At 56.0% G+C, this 24,852-nt stretch overlaps 11 protein-coding genes and 1 non-coding gene across 12 annotated transcripts; 6 read left to right on the top strand and 6 right to left on the bottom strand.

Moving 5' to 3' along the window:
* Positions 1-324: 324 nt before the first annotated feature.
* INS49_001728 (uncharacterized protein) lies at positions 325-2,636 on the bottom strand (the record flags this gene model as incomplete). Its single annotated transcript, XM_043162550.1, has 2 exons — positions 325-2,042; positions 2,171-2,636. 2 exons carry the CDS (start codon positions 2,634-2,636, stop codon positions 325-327), a joined length of 2,184 nt encoding a protein of 727 aa, XP_043031056.1.
* Positions 2,637-4,806: 2,170 nt separating this feature from the next.
* Positions 4,807-6,218, bottom strand: INS49_001729 (uncharacterized protein; the record flags this gene model as incomplete). The annotated part of the gene is made up of 4 exons (XM_043162551.1): positions 4,807-5,168; positions 5,235-5,332; positions 5,402-5,873; positions 6,017-6,218. The coding sequence occupies 4 exons, from the start codon at positions 6,216-6,218 to the stop codon at positions 4,807-4,809; spliced, it is 1,134 nt and encodes a 377-aa protein (XP_043031057.1).
* Positions 6,219-6,961: 743 nt separating this feature from the next.
* INS49_001730 (uncharacterized protein) lies at positions 6,962-8,029 on the top strand (the record flags this gene model as incomplete). Its single annotated transcript, XM_043162552.1, has 2 exons — positions 6,962-7,006; positions 7,064-8,029. The coding sequence occupies 2 exons, from the start codon at positions 6,962-6,964 to the stop codon at positions 8,027-8,029; spliced, it is 1,011 nt and encodes a 336-aa protein (XP_043031058.1).
* Positions 8,030-9,353: 1,324 nt separating this feature from the next.
* On the top strand, positions 9,354-11,697 carry INS49_001731 (uncharacterized protein; the record flags this gene model as incomplete). Its single annotated transcript, XM_043162553.1, has 4 exons — positions 9,354-9,372; positions 9,434-9,470; positions 9,528-9,815; positions 9,891-11,697. The coding sequence occupies 4 exons, from the start codon at positions 9,354-9,356 to the stop codon at positions 11,695-11,697; spliced, it is 2,151 nt and encodes a 716-aa protein (XP_043031059.1).
* A 639-nt stretch (positions 11,698-12,336) lies between these two features.
* INS49_001732 (uncharacterized protein) lies at positions 12,337-14,129 on the bottom strand (the record flags this gene model as incomplete). The annotated part of the gene is made up of 3 exons (XM_043162554.1): positions 12,337-12,686; positions 12,872-13,971; positions 14,056-14,129. 3 exons carry the CDS (start codon positions 14,127-14,129, stop codon positions 12,337-12,339), a joined length of 1,524 nt encoding a protein of 507 aa, XP_043031060.1.
* Positions 14,130-14,809: 680 nt separating this feature from the next.
* INS49_001733 (uncharacterized protein) lies at positions 14,810-16,033 on the top strand (the record flags this gene model as incomplete). Its single annotated transcript, XM_043162555.1, has 2 exons — positions 14,810-15,937; positions 16,004-16,033. 2 exons carry the CDS (start codon positions 14,810-14,812, stop codon positions 16,031-16,033), a joined length of 1,158 nt encoding a protein of 385 aa, XP_043031061.1.
* A 5-nt stretch (positions 16,034-16,038) lies between these two features.
* Positions 16,039-16,162, top strand: INS49_001734. Its single transcript has one exon. It is a non-coding gene; the product is annotated as a tRNA-Arg (tRNA).
* A 233-nt stretch (positions 16,163-16,395) lies between these two features.
* On the bottom strand, positions 16,396-18,040 carry INS49_001735 (uncharacterized protein; the record flags this gene model as incomplete). Its single annotated transcript, XM_043162556.1, has 8 exons — positions 16,396-16,399; positions 16,451-16,462; positions 16,532-17,045; positions 17,150-17,260; positions 17,336-17,371; positions 17,432-17,515; positions 17,824-17,834; positions 17,889-18,040. 8 exons carry the CDS (start codon positions 18,038-18,040, stop codon positions 16,396-16,398), a joined length of 924 nt encoding a protein of 307 aa, XP_043031062.1.
* A 412-nt stretch (positions 18,041-18,452) lies between these two features.
* On the top strand, positions 18,453-19,565 carry INS49_001736 (uncharacterized protein; the record flags this gene model as incomplete). Its single annotated transcript, XM_043162557.1, has 4 exons — positions 18,453-18,579; positions 18,699-18,734; positions 18,845-19,210; positions 19,300-19,565. The coding sequence occupies 4 exons, from the start codon at positions 18,453-18,455 to the stop codon at positions 19,563-19,565; spliced, it is 795 nt and encodes a 264-aa protein (XP_043031063.1).
* Positions 19,566-19,802: 237 nt separating this feature from the next.
* INS49_001737 (uncharacterized protein) lies at positions 19,803-20,861 on the bottom strand (the record flags this gene model as incomplete). The annotated part of the gene is made up of 1 exon (XM_043162558.1): positions 19,803-20,861. One exon carries the CDS (start codon positions 20,859-20,861, stop codon positions 19,803-19,805), a length of 1,059 nt encoding a protein of 352 aa, XP_043031064.1.
* An 884-nt stretch (positions 20,862-21,745) lies between these two features.
* Positions 21,746-22,236, top strand: INS49_001738 (uncharacterized protein; the record flags this gene model as incomplete). The annotated part of the gene is made up of 3 exons (XM_043162559.1): positions 21,746-21,881; positions 21,941-22,047; positions 22,108-22,236. The coding sequence occupies 3 exons, from the start codon at positions 21,746-21,748 to the stop codon at positions 22,234-22,236; spliced, it is 372 nt and encodes a 123-aa protein (XP_043031065.1).
* Positions 22,237-23,089: 853 nt separating this feature from the next.
* INS49_001739 (uncharacterized protein) lies at positions 23,090-23,635 on the bottom strand (the record flags this gene model as incomplete). Its single annotated transcript, XM_043162560.1, has 1 exon — positions 23,090-23,635. One exon carries the CDS (start codon positions 23,633-23,635, stop codon positions 23,090-23,092), a length of 546 nt encoding a protein of 181 aa, XP_043031066.1.
* Between the last annotated feature and the right edge of the window lie 1,217 nt (positions 23,636-24,852).

Genomic DNA, 24,852 nt, shown 5'->3' on the forward strand with positions numbered 1-24,852 from the left:
GAGATAGTTATCAAGTTTCAATACATTAGTCACCTTCCTTAACGCGTGCGGTATACTCCCTGCAAGCAGTGTCCAGCTATATTCGAAGCAATGTAAATGTCATCGACACAAGGTAGGGGTAACGATGAATTACAAGCAAAGTGGTAATTAGACGGTGCGCCTTCTAGGACAACATGGTAAACTCCATTGGGTATCTATGTAATGCCATCACGACGACAATATATACAAAAGCTCGATGTTGGTGTCTCCAAATCTTACATGCGTGCGTACTGGCATAAACAGCATCCAGCCCATCCCCCGTAAAAAATCCCGTGCACGCCAATTCTAGTGGCCCTTCGAAGGGCAGGCGTCGCACCCACATCGTGGCCTCTTCCTGACCGCCGGGCACGCAGGACAGCCGCAGACCTCGCGTCCGCTGACGTCAACCATCTCAAAGGACTTGTGCCGTTTCTCTTCCTCGCCCACTACCGTCTCACTGCGGTCATCATCGTCGTCGTCGTCAACGTCGGGTTCCTCGCCCTCGCCATCATCATCCGCCACCCGGATCGTGAACGCCCCCGAGTCGTTCTCTCCAAGGCCGTGGTACAGCCCACCGAGGGCCGCTGTGGGTGCGATGGGACGCCCTGACCTCGACGACTCTATGCTCCCGCGCTCCGTCGTCCTCCACCAGAACCAGTACAGCGCGCCGAGGCCCAACACGCCCAGGCTGGTGGCCGGGTATGTGAAGTAGGGGAACTGGTCGTCCTCGCCCATCCCGCCCTGCGGCGGCACCCAGGGCAGCACGAGAAGCAGGACGTTGCTCGCGGCCGAGACCAGGATCGCGGCCCGCGGCGCCCTGCAGGGCGTGGCCCACCGCTCGGAGGGGGAGTCGTGCAGGTGGAGGAGGCCGAGCGAGACGGCGACGCTGATGACCGACACCGGGTAGCCGCCGATGTCGACCAGGAAGTTGTAGATCTTGCCCGGGGGAGGGAGCACGATCATCGCCACGGAGACTAGCCAGTGGAGCAGCAGGCCGCGCGAAGGGGTGCGGGACGCGGCGTTGTTCCGCGAGGCCGCAAGACCGCGGATCTTGCTCGGGCTGCTTGATCGGTCGGCAGCGGCTAACTCGTGGCCTCGGTCCGTCAGCCAGAGGCGCGGCAGGACGCCCTGCTTGGCGAGCTCCTCGTTGACCCTCGCCTGCGCGAAGCTGGTCGCGGCGATGTTGCCCGCGGCGGAGACGACTACGAAGAGCGGCAGGACGTGCTCGCCGAGGGTGTCGCCAAAGACCTTGCGGAAGAAGGTGCCGGCGACGACCACGCCCGCGGAGCGGAACTCGTCCTTGTCGACGACGAGGAAGAAGGCGACGTTGACGGCGAGGTAGGCGGCGCTCACGAAGGCGAGGGCGGCGGGCGCCGCGATCCTCAGCGTGCGCACCGGGTCCTTGACGTCGCTCAGGACCTGGTTCGCCGTGCTGTACCCCCGGAAGCAGTAGATGACCTTGAGCAGCGCAGTGGCGTAGTCGTAGGGCTGCGTCGATGTGCCCTCCCAGATGTCGCTGAAGTTGCGCTGCGCCGACGACGACGGCGCAGTGCCGCTCATGACCAGGTCGACCCTCCGCCCCTCGATGATCGCCGACTCCCGGTCGGCGCCGACGCCCATGATGCCGCCCGCGACCCCAGAAACCACCACGATGACCAGGATCGCCATCTTCGCCACCCCGAGGGTGTTGATCAGTCTCAGCCCCATCCTGGGGCACCGCGCGTGGACGTAGCACAGCAGCGACACGGCGAGGGCGGCGATGAGCCGGACGTTCCACCTGTTGGGCTCCGTGCCGGTCGCGTACAGGGCGTACTCGCCCAGCACGATGGCGTTGGGCGTCGAGAAGCCCAGCAGCACGACGTAGGACATGAACATGCACGTCCCCAGCATGTAGGGCTTGCGGAAGATCCGCTCGAGGTACACGCGCTCGCCGCCCGAGCGCGGTATTGCTGTGCCCAGGTCCAGGTATACCGCCAGCCCGCAGAATGAGATGAGGCTGCCGATGACCCAGAGCAGGAGTGTCACTGTTCGATGTGTTGTTAGCAAAATCCTGGTGGTCTGATTTTAATGTTACCGTGTTCCAGGAGCACCGTGAGACCTCAGTGCCAAGTCTCAAGAACAATGGGGAATCTCAGACATAGGATGAACATACTGCCAACGGACCCGACGCCGCTGAAGATGGCCGAGGGTACAGTGTAGGCGCCAACGCCCATCGTCTTGCCCACGATTATGTTGATGGCGGACAATACGCCAAGCTTCCCTTCGTCCAGTTGGGCTGGTGGTGTTTGAGGGGGCAGCCCCGGCGAGTGCGGCAGGAACCACGTTTGGTCCGTTGGTGAGTCTATCGAGACACTCTCATCGTCCTCATCGTACGCGTACCCATCATTCCCGACCACTGTCGACAGGCCACTCTTCGCTCCCAGGCCCGCAAGTGACCTTGGCGGCTCCAGGAATGATCCATGCTTCGGTGTTGAGCCCGCCCGCCTGCCTCCCGGTGTTGGTGTGATGGGGGACCGACATGACAACGTAAACGAGTTCCTTAGTGGCGATGCGGCGGTGGAGAATGCGTTAAAACTGCTGAAAGAGGCATTCTTAAAGGTAAGTGGTGGTGGAGCCATCCGGATGGGCTGATGATGGCGTGTGGGAGGGAGATGGGATGTCTCAAGGAGGCGCTTGTGCTCTGGGCGAGCACGTCTCTCGCAGGAACTTGCTCAGGTGATTACTGGACCGTATGGAGCTTTCCAGACGGCCGGTTGAGCAAGTTCGGTTTCGAGAGAGCACGCTTGGGAGCAATGAATTATATTAAGCCCTCGATCTCGCTCTGAAAGTTGGAGGGAAAAAAAGAGAGAACTGCGATCAACGCGATGAGAAGAAAGAAAGAAACCCACACAAGACCTGTTCACGAAGGAATGAGGAGAAGCCGGACGGATTGTGGGAGACACAGACAGGACCGGATGGCACACAAGACCACTCAACGATCAAACATCGTCTGGACGAACAGCACGGATGCCAGACAGACTGGATCAGCAAGGCTCTTTGACTGGTCGGCTGCTTGCTGCAGAGTGACTTGAACGGCAGGGGGAAGGGGGGGGGGGGGAAACTCTGTGATTGCGCCGCGAGCGAGCGCAGATCATAGTACGGATGGGAAAACGGATCTGTTGGCAGACACAGACAGGACATTGCGCTCTGTGATTGCGATCGCGCGATCTCACAGAAAAGCCAGGGCGGAGGGCCGGTTGTTGGGGATGACGAACAGATGATGCCAGACAGACTGGATCAGCAAGGCTCTTTGACTGGTCGGCTGCTTGCTGCAGAGTGACTTGAACGGCAGGGGGAAGGGGGGGGGGGGGGAAACTCTGTGATTGCGCCGCGAGCGAGCGCAGATCATAGTACGGATGGGAAAATGTCGGCGGCCATCTGTTGGGTATGACGAGCCGATGAGATCTCGTCGCATCTCACAGTAGCCAGGGCGGAGGGCCGGTTCCAATTTTGGACGAGATGGCGGAGAGAACGAGAGCAGATCCATCGCCTCGACTCGGATCAACGTCACAACAAGGGACTGCGACTGTTTGGTGAAACAGGCAACACCTCAAACAGGACGTCTCGCGCAGACGGGTTGATTGGCTGGGGTCGGGCGCAACGCCGTGGTGCCCATGTTCGCCAGCCGAGAGGACGCGCTCCCGAGTCAGCGGACAAGCTTTGCCCAGGCGCGGAAGCGAGGGCGGCCTGCAGAAGCCAAGTTCAGCCTCGAGGGGGTGCTGCATCTTGGAGATCGACAGTCAACGTTCCTGGGGGGGCAAGCATTGGCGGTCTTGGCACAAAGCTGTGACAGCACTGGAGCCCTGAAACCACGCCGGCGGGGACGTTTCTGTGGGGCGTGCAACAGGACGCCACTGCAGCACAACAGGATTGCCCGCCGTGGGGCACCCGGACCGCATCGCGGCCGTGGGTGGTCGCTGGACTCGCCGCCTCTGCGGCCGTTTCAAGCTGGGGTCGATCATACCAGCTCTTTGGGCACCACTGTTCTGTTGTAGCAACGTGGAGCAGACGGCCTCGGCTGCTGGCAGCTGGGCCAGGCGGTCATGTTCTGTCAGTCCCGCCTCCCAGGACCAGGCTGATTTGCAGCCCAGGGAAATCTTGATCGCCCGTGGTCTCTTGGCCAGCGATCTTCAGAAGATGGCTGCCGGGTAATCAAATGTGGGCCGCTGCAACAGCTCGAATGCCCACAGCCCACCGGCGGGGACACACATCTCATCCATCTGATGTCTGCTATCGGCCATCGTTGAGTTGGTGTTTTCACTGTCGACACGCTATCTACTCCCGCAGGCAGGCCGCGTCAACCGATGTTCGGATAAGGCCTTTGCCGAGTTCAGATGAGGAAGCTCGGATGAAACCTTGAAGTGACGCACCCGCAGGTTGCTTCGGCAGTCGCTGAGGTTAACTTTTGGGGGTAGCGGGCGTCTCTTCCTTTCTCCGAGATTCAGACGCCCTGGCCCTAGTTGACCGATGGGGAGACCACGAGCAAAAGGAGCCTCTGCCCCACGGGGGGAAGCATTTTGGCTCTATCAAGCTCCAATAAATCGGATTGAGTGTCAAGATTGCCTGGCGGCACCAGGTACTCATTTCTTCTACACATTCAACGCGCTTATCTCTAGCTGGCTACCTGAGGCAACGGCAAGATATCCCGGCCCCCTTCTCTTTGAAACTGTGTCTGCTTAGACGTAGTAACGTGTTTGAATTTCAGGGAGTAGATAGATCAAATGCCGGCCTGGGGATAGCAAGTCCCCCTCAAACAACATTATCGCCACCCCAGTAAACACGCCCGTCCGTACCCTGAATCACATAAATCGGTTCTTCGCTAGATCTGACCGGCTGCGGGTATTCGACGTCCACACATGTGTAGGTACCCGAGACTGGAAGGAGCTCAGTCTGTGCAGTCTCCGAGCGCACAGTCTTGGCATCCTCGGTGCCGCGTCTCGACCGGCTGCTCATGGCTTTCGAGCCCGATGGCCATTTGTGCTCATGGTTGCTCCACCGAGTCCTTATTCGGCTCAACGATTTGAGCTTGAGGAAACTCGGGACCGCATTGGACAGCCGTATGACGATCGGCCAACAGACGGGCAGACAGGCGCAGAGTATTCCCATTGCGGCTGTCACCTCAATATGTCAGTCCGGAGCCCACTAGTAGTCTCCCATTGGCTGTGTGGTGTACTGACCATGAACTGATGACCAGACCTCAGTCCGGTCCCAGGCCGGTGAGCGCTTGCCAGGCTCCCATCCTTCGTAGACCTTCACTATACCCGTGACAATACCGCTAGATAAAAGAATTAGACACATTTATTTTGGTCTCACCAATCAGCCACAAAGTTTTGTCTAGACTTACCACGCGCCGATTAGAAAGACAGATGCGAGCCCGACCCTCTTCTGAACAGACAATTGCAGTTTCATGACCTCCCTCATCGGCAGGATGATTATCCAAATATCGAGCACAGCCTCGATCACGCCAGCCGTAAGCCAGAAAATGTTGTAGTTGATGCAGTACGGCGCAGGGCTGAAACTATTCTTCCAGCTCCACTCTATCGGCCAGCAATTGAAGATGGTCGCGAGAGTGGTGGCGGCCCAGAACAATATCACCACAACGCCTACGACAAGGACATGGCGCCGAAGAGATCGAGAGATTGCGAATATGCGATAGTAAATCAGGAGTATAGATATCTTGGCCGCTCCGACAATGCTGAAATAGAGAACATCGGCTATGAAGGCAAGTTGTAGATCTTTTTGATTGGCTGCCGTGTACACGTAGTCGGGGTCTGACTCCGAAAGCAACCATGCTGCGTCCGGATCCACGAGCGAGGCTGCGAGTTTTGAGTTGGTCAGTCACCGAATAAATGTGTAATGCCTGAGGATAGGAGCTTGCATGTTTTGGTCGGCAGAATGACTCAGAGGGAACCTTGGAGAGGAAGCCGGAATGTTGTGCATTGGAAAGAAATCGACGTACCCGCCAGAACAAAGGCACCTGCTGCTACAGCCGAGACAACCGCAGCCAGAGCCAGCCAGTCGTCCCACCACAGACCGGTCTTCATACAGTACCTGGTATAAAACCGCATGGCAACGGCTAGCACAGAGACGCCGATCATAGCGGCGCTCACCGCCGTGGTCGTGTCCGACTGGGCCTTTGCGCTTGCATTGCTCTCTACCATCGTGAATTCACTCGGAATATGATACAAGGCATGGGAACCATGTTGGAACTTCTTGAGCTCCCCGCTTGGGATATATCTCACAGATTGACTGCAAGAGCACTGCTGCCTACGGGCCCGCTCCTAGAGCACTATCGCATTCTGACCGCGCTGGTTCTTGATTTAGATCCCTTCGGGTGCCGACCATGTACAAGAGTGGACACCACCTGCATGTGGTGGCTGAATTCGCGCTCAGCAGCGGAGGGGAAGTCTCTTGCGGCATGTCTATACTTAGCAATCGGGAATGCTATGTTGCATTGGAGGTCTGCTGATATGTGCGATCGCCTGCTCTGCTGAAGCGAAGGATTGATATGGGTGGGGCGAAGGCCCTAGTGATGAGGGTCTCGACGGCAGAAGCCACGACAAGCTTTGCCCGAGAGGGCTTGGTATGTTGATGAGTGGATTTTGCCGTATGGGTCCGCGTCTAAGAACCCACTTCAGAAATTGTCACCCCTCGGGACACGCCATCAGCTGAGCCTGGGATGTTGCACTGTCACGTACAGTCCAAGATGTTTTCACATTCCTCAAAAAGCGCTCGAAATTCGGCCCTCGAGCCAGTCCATTGGAAGAGTTCATACACGTTTGGTTGATTATGTTTGCTAATCTTTATGGTCATTTTCACGTAGACCACTAAACGACACTGGGCTGTTTCGATCTACATTCTCTGCTCTTAGAGAAGATACCTAGTTTCAGAATAACTATCAGCGATGGGGGCATCCATGTCAGCAAATGCGTTCCCTGTCGAAGGCAGAGTAAGTCCATCTCTTCCAATCCAGTACCCGACCTTGATTTCGGCCTAACGAGACCAGACTGTCCTCATCACGGGAGCCTCGCGAGGAATGGGCCTGGAAGCCGGGCGACAACTCGCCGAGAAGGGCGCCAGCGTGATCATAGTCGCGCGAGACGAGAAGAAACTGGCAAAAGGCGTCGAGTACATCAGCGCAGGGTCGATCTCCAAGGACCAAAGATTCCACCACATCAGCGCCGACTTGAGCAGTCCTGAAGAAGCTGTTCGCGTCATAGCGGAAGCCAAGCTGTGGAACTCGGGCTCACCGCCGGATGTCGTGTGGTGCTGTGCCGGAGCTTCCCATCCCACGCTGTTTGTAGATACTGAGGTGTCAAAGTTCCAGTCTCTGATGGACTCAAACTACTTCTCCAGCGTCTACATGGCTCATGCTGCGCTACGAGCGTGGGTGAGGCCGGAGAAGGAGGCTTGTGCCGACGAATCGCCGCCCGCTGGGGGAAATACCCCAAGGCATCTCATCTTCACTGCGTCTTTTCTCGCTCTCTATCCAATCGCGGGATACGCACCATATAACCCAAGCAAAGCCGCCCTCCGGACACTTTCTGATCAGCTGTCACAAGAGATGAATCTCTACTCCGCGGCGAATCCCCATTCCCGCCCGGTGAAAGTGCACACAATTTTCCCAGCAACAATATTCACGGAGTCATACGAGGCTGAGAACAAGATCAAGTCTGACCTCACCAAGATGCTTGAGGAGGCTGATGGGGGGCAGACACCAGAACAACTGGCCCAGGGAAGCATTCGGGGGCTGGAAAGTGGTTATGAACTAGTCACCACGGACTTAATGACAAGGGCTGTCATGTGTAGTACGCTGGGTGCTAGCATTAGAGGTGGGTTCTGGAAGGGTCTCATCGACTGGCTCCTTGGTAGTTTGATGTTGTTGGTGATGGTCTTTGTTAGGATGGATATGGATCGGAAGGTGAGAGTCTGGGGGGAGCGTTACGGAGACTCCGGAATGAAAACGGAGTGAAGTTTACCAATTGTCATTTCCGTGCAGGGGACTCTCAACCCTAAGTTAGAGTGAACGAAAGCACAGTTCACTCGTACGCATTAATTTAAAGCCGGTTGAAATAGCGCATAAATACCCAGCCAGCGCATGCACAATGTGTCACTCCAAGGCCTCTTCGCCGCCCGCATCTTCCACATAATAAGTCTATTGGACTGACTCTAGGCTGCAATATAGATAGGAAATTCCATCGACCAGGGCAAACAGGAACGTATCGTTAAGTACCAAGGTTTGGCAGACTATTGTTTCCTATCAGACTCGATGGTGTGTGACATGAACTGAAGTCTTTTAGGAGACTTTCATAGTGTACAAATGATGCAAGAAATACTTCGTCATTTGAGACAACAACAATATGTATGCAGCTGACGATGTGAAATGACGCGTTGCTCCAGTTGTGTAGCACCATCGAGTAAACCATGAGCAGATCACCACTGCTCATGTAAAGCGTGGATCATCAATTCATTATGTTTTGCGCTCCGCACTCAATACACCTGGTTAAAGGTTCCCTTGTCATATAGCTGGGTCTAATCAACATTTAAGAGACAGTTGTACGCTCTGCGTCCATGCCTGAGGCCTGAAGGATCTGGTCAGAAGGGTGGGAATTCCTCTGTAAGCCTCAGGCAAATTGTAGACCTCGTCAGGGGTTCATCAGACTGTGTCTTACAATTTAATGGCATTGGTAGTTATCAATTGTGGACTGCGATTATGTATTAGTAGAGCCAACTTAGGGCCCGGTCACTTGGAGGCGAAAAGAGGCCCTTCGCAGAGATCCAACATGGGCAAGAAATCGTGGCTTGATAGATAGCATCGTGTTTGATATGACAGGATAGGGCATTCAAACGATTCAATACGAGAGGCATTGCTACTGTAGCTGTGACCTCGAGAGCTCGCTGTGCAAGATTTGATAGCTGCCTACCTAGTAGTATCCGCGATGGGGCAGCACCTTCCAGGTCGACCTCACTACCTTTGCCCGAGTTGTGACGTCGGCCAGGCACCAGCTGGATTTTCATCCCACCTTACTTTGCCGCGCCTGACAGCTGTAGTGAAGCTTGCACCACTCGTCCACCACCGCCTCTTCCCCACGCCTCCCACTCACCTCAATCTGACATTCTGTAATCCCACATCATCTTCTTCTGTCCCCCACCATCACCCTGTCTTTGGCCCTAATCAGGCCATCTCATGAGGTCAAGCCCCTAAGTCGAGCAGGTAAAGAAGAGGATCTCACCGTCAAGCTCAATCTCGTTGCGACAGGACTCACGCGTTATGGACGCGTACGTCGACCGCAGCGATGTTTTATTCTCACGAGAGTGAGTTGAACCTCTGGAAACGCCACTTATCGCTCGAAGCGTCGCTAACGTTTGCCTTCAGTCCTTGCGAGCCCTCAGTATGGCGTCGCGACGGTCTGGTACGCTGCCAAAGACCCGCCAATCCTCGTCGCCACCAGCTGACACTGATCTCACAGGCTGGTTGCCAATCTAGGCGTCTATACGAGCAACCGCAAGGTCAACCGCAAGTCCATTGAAGGCGTCAACGTTCCTCAAGCATGCGACACCATCGAAAAGCCTCCCGGGGCTCCAATTGCCTTGCGACTGCAAGGAAACCTTCTCTACGGCGTGTCTGGCGTGTACCTCAAGAAGCACAACTACCTCCTCGAAGATGCCCAGAAGATGTGGACACATATGCGGGCTTTCTACCGTTCTCTTCAACAGTCTGCATCGAACGAGATAGACACCAACGCTGGAAAGGCCAAGTGAGTTACGACTAGCCGAGACACACGGAGAAGGGACCACACCTGCTTGCTTTCTTGCTTTCTGACACAGTACAGGCGATCCCAACTTATCCTTGGTGATGACCCCAACTTCGTTCCGAGTTTCGACCTGCCTCCCCTTGACTTTGACGAGAACGGAGACCTGCTGCTTCCTGTGTGGGACTTCAGCCAGCATACCAGGCTATCCTCACAGCTTTCACCCCTTGACCGAGGCAGTGGATCTGTCGTTTCCCCAGGAGGCGCACCCCTCATCAATCTCAACATTCGTCACTCTTCAAGCCAAGATAGCCTAGGAATTCCTCCGCCTTTCGGTGGCAAACCACAAAAAGACGACCCCGACTTCGAAATGGTTTTCGGAGAGGAAGAGGTGCTGCCTTTTGAAGACTTCGGCCTTCTCGTCGACGCGGACGGAAATCTCGTCGAGCAGCCCGAGCCGGAGTTGCCTCCTCATCCCCAAAGCGAAGCTGCCATGGTTGGCGAAGCTACAAACAAAGTTGGCGGCGCGCCTGCCTTCCCCGACGACGAACCCATGTTCATTCCCGGCGACGAAGATCAGATGATCGTTGGTGATGACCCCTTTGCCGAGGTGGCGGTCGGCCAAGCCCAACAAAACCCCCAACAAAGCGAAGTGCCCCTTCCTTCTGAGGAGTTAATCAGCTCCGACGAACCTCAGCAGCCCCAGCAGCGCAAGAAGCGAAATGTCAAGCGCCTCGCCCCCGACGTTGCTACTCATGTGGGCCGAGAAGAATTCAAGGGTTGGTCAGAGAACTACATCGCTCGAGTGGAAGAGGCCCGCAGCGTCCATCACGAGGTCACAGCAGCTCAGGCAAGAAAGAATGCGTACAATCTCACCTTTGGCATGGGCGTCATGGGCATTGGCGTCCTTAACACCGTCCCCAGACTCGAGCATCCGCTGGCCGAATTCTTTGCTGGTGATGAGCTCAAGGCCATTGTCATGGGCGATGCTGAGGCGGAGGCCGAGGAGGAAGATGAGGAAGAAGCTCGGTCCCGTCGTCGCCGATCTGCCTCGGACGCCTTCGGGGAGGACGAAGACGTGTTCAACGAACGCCGGGTCCGCCCTCGCACTGACGAAGCCGAACCCGAAGCTGAAGAGCAAGATCCTCAGATCGGCCGCAATGCGCACGAGCAAGACGGCCGAGGAATCGACGACCCAATGATGATGTTCGGCGATGACTTGCCTGAGATTGGCCGTGAGCATCACGGCTCCGCCATGTCTGACCATCATCGCTCGTCCAACGCGCCTTGGAACCGTCCCTCGTCGGCGATCCCTTCCTCAATTCGCAGTCAGAAGGGTCGCGAGGCAGGCAGCCATGCTGTTGAGGGCAGCCCACTCGTGGGCCGAGGCAGCATACTCGCCAACGACCCGCGGTTCAATGATGGCGACATGATGTCTTTCGGCTACGACGGCCTGGACCGCAACATGAACGACGCCGCACACGAACACAGTTCCCTCAGCGAGTTCGGCGCTGCCGCTGGCGTCGGTACACAGGAGGCCAACACGAGCCAGTTCATGCGCAACGCTCTGGACCGCGAGGGTCGCAACTTCCTCAGTTTCGTGGAGCGTGTTGCCGTCGAGCGTGGCGAGCAGGACGAGGAGGAAGAGAACCGCCGCTGGGTCGAGTTTGACAGCCTCTTCGAGGAGCAGGACCAGACGAAGCCGGTTGCAGCGCAGGCTTTCCTGCATGTCTTGACCCTCGCGACAAAGGGCCAGATCAAGGTGAAGCAAGAGGGCATCAAGGAGAAGATTGCGTACGGTGAGATCCGCGTCGGTGTTACTGCTCCGTCCGTGGGGCAGCCGGAGGATGCGCCTGAGCAGGCTGCGGGTGGAGAGGACGACGAGTAGTCTATCGCATGATCATGAGGGTTGTGGCTACTCGATTACTGGACTGTGGTTGGATGGTGATCCCGGCCCCTTTCTCCGACTTTCCTGTCCCTGCACAAGGACAAATATGCACACGGCTCACATGTTCTTCGAGCTCCCAGCTCGATACATTCCCAGGCATGGATGGCCATGAAGGCCTCAAAAACGATGGGGACGTCTGCCGCTGTGCTTGCAGGGCTATCTGGTTGCGATTTTTTTTTTTTTTTTTTTTTTTTTGGTACCGTTGAGGCGGGACGGACGCTCGACAATTGGATGGACAGAAGGTCAACAGCAATTATTTTTGCTCTGACCCGCAAGGCGAGGAGCCTGATTGGGAGTCCACTGGGCCCCTTTCGTAATTGGATGAGGCACAGTGGTATCTTCCGCAAAAGATGTTTTGGCAGAGAATCACGGATGGCATGTCGAGCGAACAATCTGGCTTCTAGCTTCAGAACCAAGTCAGCACCGTGATCGGTGTGAAATAATGGCAAGATGGAAAATCGTCATTGAGGATACCAGGTCAGGCCAAAAATCCAAGGATGAATCAAAATAGCTTCTCATTACAACTCGTATTCTCATGCCGTCGTGAACTATCAAAACAAGACGAGAACGATTCTCACATCATTCGTAATCGTCGTCATCGCCAGCTCCCTCTCTGTCTGTGAAGATCATATACTCCGCCAGTGTCTCCTCTGACACTTGGCCTCCCATGGCTTTGATCCAAGCCTGGTGGACGGGGTCCAGCATCGAGTCTTCAAGTGCGAGGGACACGGGCGACGGCGGGAAATCGAAAATGCGCTGCTCGCCTGCAAGAGAGTTGGCATTGGCGGACTGTTGCTCGTAGTAGAGTTGGTATAGCACTTGCGGCTTTGAGGAGCCCTCGGAGCAGAGGGAAGCCAGCAGCAAGTCAACACTGGCTTCGAGAAGAGACTTGGACTCTGGAGTGTGGATGGTGCTGAGATAGAGTATGCCTTTTCAGTCGCCAGCGTTAGCAATCTTGCATCATCTAAGGAAGCTGAGAATGACTGGGTATGGGTGTGATCATCAGAAGTAAGAGTTTCTTAACTTCATAGCTGTAGCTCAGGCAATGTAGATAAGGATTGTATAATTTTCATCATGAAAGACAAGGGATTGGGGATCGTGGGGCGTAACTTACTTTGTCCAGTTGGGCATTCGCCGGTGTCACTCGAATGTGCGATGGCGTAAATCGGGTACGTTGACTCAACTCCCCCGCTGCTCTTCACCGACTTGGGCGGCAAGGCAATGACCGCCACTGCGGGAGTAGGGGCTCCCTCTATTGTCGTTTCGAACAGTGAACCAAGGGGCGATCCAACAATCGCAACCAGTCTGCTGACCTTGGTACCATTGCCAGCGGGTACGTCATCAGGCCCTCTGAATAGCATCTTTGTCTTGACGACTGTGCCCTCTGAGAGCTCGAGCTCAATCTCTCCACCATCTGTGCCATCACCTTTGAGCTCCTTAATGCCTGTGCCGAGCATGTAGATACCGCCGCCTACCGCACCGGCCCGGCACCCGACCTGGGCGATCTCAGAGCCTCCACCCCACTTGGGGTAGACAGCAGCAAAGCCAGGCCCGAACAGGCCCATCGACGTCAGGTGCCGATGGATCGTCGCCAACCCATCCTTGGTACTGATGCGCCCGTCGAGCGACAGCGTCAAGGTGGTGATGTACGTTCGCAAGCCCTCGTCCAAGCCCATCTTCTCCGACAACAGTTCAGCGAGTGGCCTGTCGGCATACTCCTGCCACTGCGGGAGTGTGGTCTCTTCCTCATATGACAGGACGAGCTTCAGAAACTTCATGAGCTGTCGCTTCACCCGAGCGGAGAGGTCTGTGGATGAGAAGACATCCTCGCGGGTGGAGGGTATCCGTGCTAGCGTCGGCGTTCCGTCTGGATCAGAGGCTGGCTTGAATATGAAGAAGCAGCCGACAGCCAGGAACTCCAGCTGCCGATAGCATCGGGAGGAGACCAGTTGGGAGAGGAGCTTGGAGTTCGCGTGGACGATGTGGGGTGAGAGGGAGAGGGCGTAGGCGCGCGGGAAGGAGAGCTTGATGCTCGAGTCTGGGACTTCTTCTGGCTTGGTCACGGCGGCAGCTGTGAAGACCGAAGACGAAGGTGCTTTGGCAATCTCTGAGGCCCAAGCATCGGCTTCCTGGAGGCTGAAGGCCGCTTCTGGTCCACCGTAGTACTCATTGGGGTCTATGTGGAGGATCTTCTTGTCTGATCGGGAGAGTGCTCTTCATGGAGGAGGACGACTAGGTTAGTTAGATGGGCTTCCTGACGTTTTGCACAGCAAGACGGGTGGGTCGCAAGGGACTTACAATGCCAGGAGCGACTGCTGCAGGCCTGTGCCGCAGATGATCACGTCCCAGGTCGTCTCGCTCAGCGACTCCATGGTTGCTGCGGTGCAGTCACGGTGATGGTCGAGGAGGAAATTTGCGCAAACGAAGCTGTCGTTGAAAAAGGCAGCAAATTGAGCTTGCAGGCGGCGGGGACGCGAGCTCTACCGGAGCGCCTAATTTTCCGCGCAGGAGCCCCACCTACCCACCGTTGGGCGACTAGCGTACCAACACCTGGTGAAGCTTCTGGTGCAGCGAGGCGTTTCTCTTTTCCCCCTTCCTTTTTCGACATCCGCCCAGCGAGGTACAGTTGCCTACTATTGCGATAGACAGCATTTTGTCCTTAAAAGTTACCTTTCATTAGGCAGCTTCATGCTGGGCGGTAGACCGAAACTTCCGCCTGTATCTACTGCTCTTGATTCTCAACGTGATAGAGCGGTTCGAAAGGTTCGCGAGACATTTTCTCTTCACTCGTCCATCCATGCATCATCGTTCAGTGGCCCTACAATTTCCTGGGGTGAGGGCACACGTCGCAAGCCAGACCTCGTCTGCAGACCCCTTCAATTTTCTGGTCTCTATAGCCGTTCTTGTATGAGTGACTGGTCATCCTGGAACACAACGCCATCGGGTGTGTTGAATGTCGTCCAGGTCTTGGGTGGCCTCCTTGCCCACCAAACAAACGCCATCATAGTCTGGTGCATGCGCGATACTTGCCCAAGAGCGCGTGGAATTCAAGATGGACAGCCGCACAGGCAGGTCCATCATGGGCGCGGCCTTGATCTGCCTACCTGCAGCGCTCATCTTGCGACACCATCTCTTCCCAACGAAGGCGGGCAGAATCATCAAATCACCCAAGCAGACGGTCTTGTCCACTCTTCCACCGGCGGAGCTCTCATCTCTTCCTTACCCTCCTGACGCCCTCCCAGGCGGCCGCGATGTTCCAACTCCGTACGGCAACGTCCATGTCTTTGAGTTCGGCCCGTCAGATGGCGAGAGAGTCTTATTGCTACATGGCTTGTCGATGCCGTGCGTGTCTGGTTCCAACACCGCAGTCGCTCTCGCCGGAAAGGGCTATCGAGTGATGCTCTTCGACCTCTTCGGCCGTGGTTGGTCGGATACTCCGGACCCTCGGGACGTCGACTACGACGAGAGGCTGTTTGCAAGCCAGATCATGATGGTCCTGGCGAGCTCCGAGGTCAGCTGGACGGGTAACGCTGTGGCGGGAGGCAAAGGGGGATTCCACCTGATCGGCTACTCGTTTGGTGGAGGCCTGGCTGCCAATTTCACAAGCTGGTTCCCACACCTGGTCCGGTCATTGGTCTTGGTCGCACCGTCTGGCCTCCTCAACAAGCAAAGTGATACCAACTGGCGTGCGCGACTGCTCTACTCGAGGTCTTGGCTGGCAGAGAAGCTGCTCTACTACATCTACAGGCGCCGGCTTGAGCCTCAGTACGCGGCTACGAAGGACGGCAGTGACAGTGACGGAAGCAAAACAGGCGACCCTTGGGACGATGCGATCATATCACCGGCCCGACCCAACGTCACGGTAGCATCGATCACGTCGTGGCATCTGCGTTACAACGAGGGATTTGTACCGGCCATCATAAGCACCTTGCGCTACGGCCCGATTTATGAGCGGTATGATGAATGGAAGAGATTGGGCTCGATGTTATCTGCAAGAAGGGAGAATCCCCATCTGCCAGGCCTAATCCGCGGCAAGGTGCTGCTAGTCTTCGGCTCCTCTGATCAGATCATACAGGAAGACAAGCTCATACCAGTCGTGGAAAGTATCCTTGGTGGTGATGCTTACCAAGTGGGAGTATTAGAGGCTGGTCATGAGGTTGGTATTACCAAAGGTGCTGAGGTGGCAGATGTTTCAATCAAATTCTGGAAAGAACCTTTAGATGCTAGAACAGGCACACATATATAGGACATCAAGATCAAGCATGAGCAACAATAAACAAGGGGGAAGTAGCTCAATTGGGAGAGCGACGTATCCTAGGGACTGCATGCTTGGAGGTCTTCAGAGGACTCCCAAGCTCGTAGGAACTGGTGACGGAGGTTCTATGTTCGATCCATAGCTTCCCTAGTTAGTCTTTTTTTTCAGCCTCGGAAATATGACCCTCTTGATTGTCTATGCACTGGCTGCATATTTTTGCCAATAGAGTTTAGAGAACTACCGATCCCTTTAGACTCAATCTTGTCTTGACCCAGTCATTCTGGTCACTTTTGTTCTGCCTCGGTATTGAACACACTCAGGCAAAACTGATTCTCCTCGCTTCATCTAGCATTCATTGAGGTCGTCATGATCACCAGGACTGATCATCTAGTGCCATCAATCTCCCCGTCGTATGGTTTGCTCCCATATACAACGTACCTATTGTGGAATCTGGTCAGTTTCAGCCCACAAATACCTGATCCCATATCCACCGCTTTTATGCTTATGTTTCTCACTCACATTGGCATATACCAGCGTATCTTCGGGTTCTGAACATCCTCTTTGACCTTCTCACTCAGCTCATCCATCTCCGAAGGTGACAGCTCCCCAGCAGCGGCGAGGAGCTGCTTGAAGCTGTCGATGGCACCCATGCAGAGCATGTTCGCGAAGTAGACGCCCAGGAGCTTCGCCTTCTTGTCCTTTGCCCAGGGGCTGCCAGGGACGTGGATCACCCGCTCTTGGACGTCGACGAACCCGGTCTCCGTGAGCTGCTGCTTGTACAGGCGCGCCTTTTTCAGGTCGCGGCCGCACTTGGCGGCCCCAGCAGCTACAAGCCGACACCAGCGCCCCAGGGCGGTGCCTTCGAGGGCCTCGTCGTCTGGCACGCCGTGTGGGTTAAAGCAGCCCTCTTGGAACTCGACCCAGCCCCCAGCCGTCAAGCCCTGGAGCGCCCTGCGCATCACCGTCTTGACATCGTTGAAACACGCTGTCATCCCCCGTAGGTGGATGTAGTCGAATTTATGGGGGAAGAGCCCTGTTATGTATCGTATCAGCTCTCTCCACTGTGCGGTCTATCTGATTTCGAGCCCAGATGCCTGGCATGTGTCCTGCGTGCACGCATGGAACGGAGAGTTGTACAATCCTGTGATTCCGAGTTCTCCATCACGAATTGGCAATTCGGCATCCAAGACAAGGGTTGTATCAAGCTGAGATCTGTGCCAGTGACCTGGCAGGTTGGATTCTCCTCGGCTGTTACAAGGAAGATGTTCAGCTGAGCTGATCAAAAGTGCAAGCCGATCACGAACCGATGTAAGCGATACCTACCAAATTGTAAGGCCCAGATACCTGTTCCTGTTCCGACTTCAAGATGAAAATGTCAGCACGCTCTCCGCAAGGCCGAATATTGAGACGACGGCATACTGTCGAGTGCATGTTCCGGCTCTCGTAATGGAGCCGCGGCAAGCTTTTCATCAAGCATGAGGCGGTAAAGGGCGTGAGAGAAGTCTGGTTGCTGTGTTAGCTCGTCACTACTGTGAACTGGACCACGGGGTATATTGAGGCCTACCAAGTCGGTGTTGTTCGGCCTTCGGATTTCTCGCATCAGTCTGGCATCGATACTGGTACTAGTTCAAGTAAAGATAACGGGTACTGACACGGTCGTTCGGGAGCATGTATTCTTCCGAGATTTGTTAGACGCAGCTATGCGAGTATCGAGCACATGGAGCAGGGCTCAGCTTCCTCACCACCAGGCATATATCCTTGGTATGTCCGGCCGTCTTCTCCGACACAGGAGTGTGGGTCAGCAATCGTACCATCTCCGCTTCTGCCAGTATGCATTAGTCGGGCTGCTGGGCTGCGAGAAGCCACACAAACCCACATCGTTTCGGTTTCCGTGCCATCATCTGACGGAGTTTCGAGGCTGCCTTGTGATGGTATCTGCAGAAGACTGTCTGCGATAATTCTGTCATACTTCTCATCATCCGTGGGTGTGAGAAGTGATCCTGGGGTCGGATTGTGCTGTTTGGACATCGTGAACCGTTGTGTGTGCTAGTAACAGGTTTCGCTCTCTCACCGGCCCACTGGCTCTGCTGATGACCAGAATACGATCCTCCGTACCATCTGACGACTCACAGCTTAAGGACAAAGGGATCTCATTAGGCGAGCAGTCTAGACCGGAAAGGGAAACACGACCCAGCCAACTGCAGAAATTGTGCAGCATTCCAGTGTCCTGTGCGCACGGCTATATGTTTACAAGCGTGGCGGGATCGACGATACTATCTCTGAAGCCAGAGCTCCTCTTTGTGGGAAGAATTTGGGAGAAATCGGCACTTTCAAATCAGTCCCACTCAGCTGCGCGCATTTTGTCGTGCCGTAGCACCTTCCCTTCCCCTCTTCAAGTTCTCTATGAAGCCAGGGTAGAATCATACAAGAAAATCACACGATGGGGGGTGTTCCATCCAAGCCCGGTGACCCGTCGAGGCCGCTTGAGGTCATTGGAGCTGGATTCTCACGAACGGGTACGATGTCGATGCAACTCGCCTTGGAGGAACTACTCCGAGGCCCCGTTAGTAAGAACTCTCAGACGTTCCTTCGATGCTGCCTCTATTCCTGGAATTCCACCAGGACACTGGCTCATTTTATCACCAATCCTGCACAGTATGAGTCCTGCTGACATCAATGACCTAAGTGCACGGCGCAACGCACATACTGTTCCGCGAAGATTGTGAGCTGCACCCTTCATCGATCACCCTGGGGAGCAACAAGCCCACTGTTACCCCAGGAAATTGGCCCCTGGCAGCAACACAGGGCTAACGTGCCGTGTCTGGGTCGCAGCCTTTGGGAAGAAATGGACCCAGGTCTACGAGGCCCGCGAGGCAGGAGAGAAAGCCAGGACGCTCAAGCTCCTGCGCGAGCTGGTGGCCGGGTTCGCCGGGGTCACCGACCTGCCGGCCATCGACTTCGTCCCGGAGCTCCTGGAGCTGTACCCGGACGCCAAGGTCGTGCTCGTCACGCGCGACCGGGACAGGTGGTGGGACAGCTTCGGAAAGGTGCTGAACATGGCGCAGCTGCGGTTCCTGTCCGTGCTGGCGGCCCCGATGCCCGGCCTGCGGTGGTTTCCGGGTACCGTGGTGCACTGGCACAAGGGTGCTTCTAGGCTCATGGGGGAGAAGAAGGGCCCCGGGACGCCCCTTGGACCAGGTGAGTCGGTTTGACCTGCGAGGGGGGGTGTTAATACGTGGATGGATCCGATTGGGCTCGACTGACCATGAGTTTTCACCTGTTATTAGAGCTTATAGAGCTGCATAATGACATGGTCAAGTCGATCGTGCCACCTGACCAATTGCTGGTGATGAGCATGAAGGAGGGTTGGGACCCTCTTGCCCGATTCTTGGGCAAGAAGACGCCGGAGAAGCCATTCCCTCGTGTCAACGATGCTGAGGCCGCTGAGACGGTTGCCAATGGAATCATCGTGAAGTGTCTGCTTGTATGGGCGGGCATATTCGCAACAGGGGGTATAGGTATCTATGCGGCAAGGTGTTTGATCAAGCGGTAGCCGAGTAATTTGTCGAGAACAAGGGAGGAGGTTCCCATACCATCAAGAATTACGTGATGTAGTCTTTGAATAGATACATTCACCCCTCTAATTGGGTATCATTACCAGGGGAGTATCATAAGCGGCCATCTCTTACGCCCAAGGACTTCCTCGGTTGTCCACATCTACCTCCGAATCCAAGAGACATGCGACGTGGAGGTTTCGTCTCCATTCACTGCTATCTCCTTCAAAAAAGCCTCAGGCTAACGCCTGCTGGATGTCCTCCCACCTGCTCTCCGCCATCGCAGCAATCTCTCGTATTTCTTTCGGCCCAAGCACCCTTCCGCCGCTCTTCGATATCCCTCGTATTCTCGGCTCACCGGTTGTGCGATCTACCACAACAGTGACGCTTTCGTCACACAGGCTTTCCTCCAGCCTATCCGGGTCGACCAGTACAAAAGACTTGCTCTGACTGACGACTTCCGCCTCCCGCTCGTTGAGCACAGCAGCCGTGCACGCGATTGGCAGCCCGCGAACGCTGAGGGCCCTGCTCTCGGTCCGCGAACACAGCACCATCTCCCTGTCCGGGTCCCACCACGCCCGCGGCAGCTTTGTGTCCCTTAGGGCCGCGAGGATGGCGATCCAGGCCGCGTCGAAAGGGTTGCCGTCGAACGAGACGAACAGTACGTCAATGTACAGCGTCCAGTAGGCCTTGATCTCGGGCTCCTGCTGCTCTGCCGCCTCGTCCTCGCCACCTGCCATCTTGTCGTCCTCGTCGGCGTCGAAGCTCGGCGGCGTGTACCACACCCTCAGGTCCTCGGCGTCCAGCAGGCCCGCGCTGTGCAGCAGCGAGTACACCCTTGTGCTCAAGGTCTGCGCCAGCGTCGTGGGCGGCACGCCGGGCAGGAATTGAGGCGCGCAGCCCGTGGCCAGCTCGATGTTGGGCACCAACAGGTCGTAGTCCCGCAGCTCCCGGGCGCCCTCCTCCCTCAGCTCGGCGTCCTTGTCCTCCACCGACTCCAGCTCCGCCTTGCTCTTCGGTTTTCGCCACTGCGGGACGCTTGTGGACGGCAGGAGCTCCCCGCGCACTCCGCAGATGACGCTTGTGTCACCGATCCTCACCATGGCGCTGCCGTGGGCGTGGGAAAGTGACGAGGCATTTACGTTGAGTGGTCGGGCTTGGTGCGGCGCGCGGCCGTTTGTCCGCGTTGGTTTGGCTGCGGTGGCATGGCTGGGTGGTTGGAGGTTTGCGAGGAGGTATGGGTGAGGGGAGAGTTTGGCAAAGGTTTGCGGCGTGAAGGTGGTCGAGGAGGTCATCGTGAGTGGGTCGAGGCCCCAAATGGCCCTGGAAGTCAAGACCTGTGTGGGTTGCTGCGATGTGCTGCTGTGGTGTGTTGGGCCATTGGCGAGGCGGTCGCACGCGAGGCAGACCGTGGTTGCAGCTCCAAGGGACGAATTTTCGTCTTCAGCCTTAGCGGGGCGGCCGACAGACTGGCAAATGATGCAGTAGCGGGTATGCAAGGCCTGGAGCTACCCCGCCACTCCCTGACAGCGAGCTACCAGGGAGCTTGATCGTCAGGGCTCCCTGGTGCAGCACCTCAAGTGACGTCTTACTCCGGCAGAGCCTCATTATCTCTTTTTTAGCCTCTATTCAAATGCCATGCTTGATCTGTCCTTGGCACTAACTTTGAAAAATTCCTCATCATCAGAGCAGTTGTTACCAGGTGCTATGGAAGTCCATGGATTTCGTGAGAAAAGAAACTAGAAGGAAGACGATCGCAGTTTCTGCCCCGCGCATGTCAATCGCAAAATGGCCACCGTACCTACAGCCTACTAGGTAGATATGACGTAGAGCTCCAGTCTTTTATATTCGGTCCTGCAGCCCAACCCTCTGCACTGGACAGCCGTGACATACCTAGGCACATAGATGATCCTCCATGACGGAAGGCCTGAGGGCAGGCCAGGCTGCTTGTCAGATTTCCAAAGCGATATGACGTAGATAGTCGGTGGTGGGATAGACTGCTAGCTATATCAATGTGCACACTGGTGAGGAAATCGCAGGTTTGTTCTTCTTCCCATCATCTACCAACTTTTGAAGATTACAGATTTTCTGCAAATAAAATCCGAGAACACCTCGAAAAAAACAGCTATCTCGCTATTACAAACCTCTCAAAACCACTTTGTTCATCAACACCATCACCATGACTGGCACATCATCTGTAGGCCCCATCAGCGTCAACGGCGCCGGTGACCAGCGCAACGTTAAGAACTCGGAGCTCGAGCACGCCGAGCGTTACGAGGAGGGCAAGGTCAACTCTCACAACACCGACGACTCCAGTAAGACTCATTTCCCAACCTGACTTTGTCTGTCCGAGGCATACTGATCAAGACCACAGAGGACCAGCGATCCATCGCCAACCGTCTGGCCGCTGAGGAGAAGAAAGACGATGAGCCAAAGGATGACAAGGAGACCGCAATGTCCAAGAAGGACCCTACACTTCCCGTAAGTTCAAGTTAGACACCATTGTGACCCCATGAAATTTCGCTGACAAAGATGCATCAGGCCAAGGCCCACGGCAACGAGCCCTCCAAAGGCGCCAAGATTGATGCCGAGCTCCAGGCCGAGGAGGAAGAGACCATCAACAAGAAGAAGTCGGGAAAGACAGACAGCATGCCCGGCAAGAAGAACTGAGTCCAGTCCAAGTGCAACAACGGCGATGACTTCATGAGGCAGAAACGTCCGGAGGACGGCCACGGAAGCACACGACGGCACGGAGCATCTTGATTTGGGTTGTCCCGGTTGAGCAATGGCGTTTAGAGGCATAGATTCAACGTAGCATGCGTGGAACGAATTGACATTTTGAAGCTATGGAAATGTGTGTACTGGACTTCTACGTGAGAACTACTCAGCATCTGTCGAGATCGACAACAGTGACTTTTTACGACGGGGACTTCACTCAAAGCGCCTGGTACTGATGAACATCCAAACCCCAAGGGTAGCAACCGTCGCAACAAACTCTCATAGCGTCGGTGATGTTCGCCAACAGGTTCCTCTCGGGTAGCAGAGCCGGCTCTTTAAGTCGAGGCGCAAAACGCACGCAGTCGGGACTACCTATTTGGTGCCGATGTCAGCAAATGAATCTCGCACCGAGCGCATCGATGCGCCGGGAAAAGAGTGACGATCGGGAGGTCGGGCGTGTGTTCAGAATATGTAAGAAGTGACTATCACTTAACCGCATGATATAGCACAGCAGGCGAGCCGGCCATCATACGGAATCAATCGCAAATTACTCTCATCATGAAAGGGACAAGCCCTCCCGGTCGGCGGGGAAATAAATGGGTGGAAAGAGAGCAATCTTACCTTTGCGCGTCTGATGCCAATATCATTGAAACCTTTGCCACTCTGTCTCACACTCGCGCTCAGGCACCAGGGCCTTGAGAAGTGATTGATCAAGAGGCGGGTTGCTGTTGTTGATGTTGATGTTGAAGGAAAGTCGCCGGATTTTGCACGGCAGAGATTTTTGAACGCGCTCGCTTAAAGACGTCTACTTTTCTTTTTGTCTTAGGTGCGTGGCACGGGCCACACTAACTGAGACCCAATAGGGCGACGCGCCCTGGCCGACCCGGATCCACTCCCGAAATGTCAACGGCCGGGTGTTTACCGCCTTTAGCTGGGGGCCCTGCCAAAGCCTCGGCGCCGGCCCTCGCGCCACTCTCACCGGCAGCCTGCTGAGTCGCTCGGCCCGCCTCCTTCGTCTCGTCTCATTGCAGCGCAGCACCAATACGAAGCTGAATAAAGACGCCTTCACCCCTGCCCAATCCCACGGCGAGGTCACGAGGTCGAAAACTGGAACCTCGCCCAGCCGGGGGAGACAGGACAGGGAGAGGGAAAAAGAGAGAAGGCCGGCAGCGCCGTGACAAGGGGCGTCTGATGAGCCTGCGCTGTTGCCCTCTGCCTCTGCCGCTGGCTGCTGGCTGCTGCTTGACGCACTGTCCGCTCCTAATTGCCGATCCCATGTTTTCAGCTGATCAAATAGATCCCCGCGTGGAGCCCAGGATTGGCAAGATGGGGACCCGCAGGCATCGGCCATTGCGACATAGATGGGGCGATAAGGGCGGCATGGCAGCTTTGGGAAGAGGACCCCCGGCTCGGACGGTCTTGTTTTTTCGGCAGCTGTCTGTTAGGCTGATCCGTGATACAGCAGACAGCAGGGGCCGCCGGCTGGGGGTTGGTGGAAGAAGAAACAACCCAAGCGGTGGAAGGAGACGCAATTAAAGCCGGAGGAGCAAGAGCCAAGTCACGATGATGATGATGATGATGGGCCAAGCTAGCTGCATTGCCATACTCCATAATCCGCTCCCTCCTCGTACTCGGATGCTCACTGGAAGAACGGCACCGCTCCCGTTCCGTAGCAGCCCTGGTTCCTTCAACCATCGTGAGCCTCTCTTTGTCTAGCTTCCGACGGGTCTATCTCCGCGGGCAGGGTGAGCGCAAGCGAGGACTAGCCCTTGCCCAACAGAGCTGTTCTTCACAACGGGGTGCGGCATGGCATGGCCAGACATACGAAACCACGGGCATACACAAGGTGATTCGCCAGTCAGTGCTGGGCGGCATCTGACGCGATACTACCCGATCCTGCGCATCTGACTGACGCTTGCTGCAGATGGACTGGTAATTATTGAGTCACTGCCCATCTCACATTGTCTAACCCAAAGGCGATGGGCGATGTGAGAGCACCTCACAACTTGCGGTGTGTAGCAGACGGTCAGATACCAGGGCACTCTCCGCGACCGTTTCCCCTCCTCCCGCCTCTCTCCCCCCCAATATGTCTACCCCCGGCTGCAGGCACAACTCCCGGGCGCGTCCGAGGGTGAGGGACAGGCTAGAAGAAGCCTTCTGGAACCGACCGAGGACGGGAACCGGCAGCCAACAAACAGTTACCTTTTACCTGCGGGCATGGCGCCGGGGAAGGGGGAAGGGGGCTTGGGAGCAACGCGACTAGTGCCCAACGATCCGTCCTGCCCATTGCCTATACGGGGGCGGCACGGCAATGAGCCGCTCCTTCCAGAAGCACGGGAGACGGGTCGACGTCAAAGCCCCCTTCCCAACCCCCCCCCCCCCTTTGTCCCATGCCAGAAGGACTCCCATGCCGAACCAGGAGAAGCCTGGCGAGGCGGATCGAGCCGCTCTCAGCTGTCAGAAAAAGAATTTATATGGCAAGAGTTCCTTGTGTAACTAGGCCAACGACGTTCCCGTTTGGGACAGAAAGAAGCAGACACCCAGGAAATCGCCCCATGTGCCGTGTCT

This window comes from Diaporthe citri (assembly GCF_014595645.1).
Source record: "Diaporthe citri strain NFHF-8-4 chromosome Unknown scaffold_1, whole genome shotgun sequence".
NCBI classification, from domain to species: domain Eukaryota; kingdom Fungi; phylum Ascomycota; class Sordariomycetes; order Diaporthales; family Diaporthaceae; genus Diaporthe; species Diaporthe citri.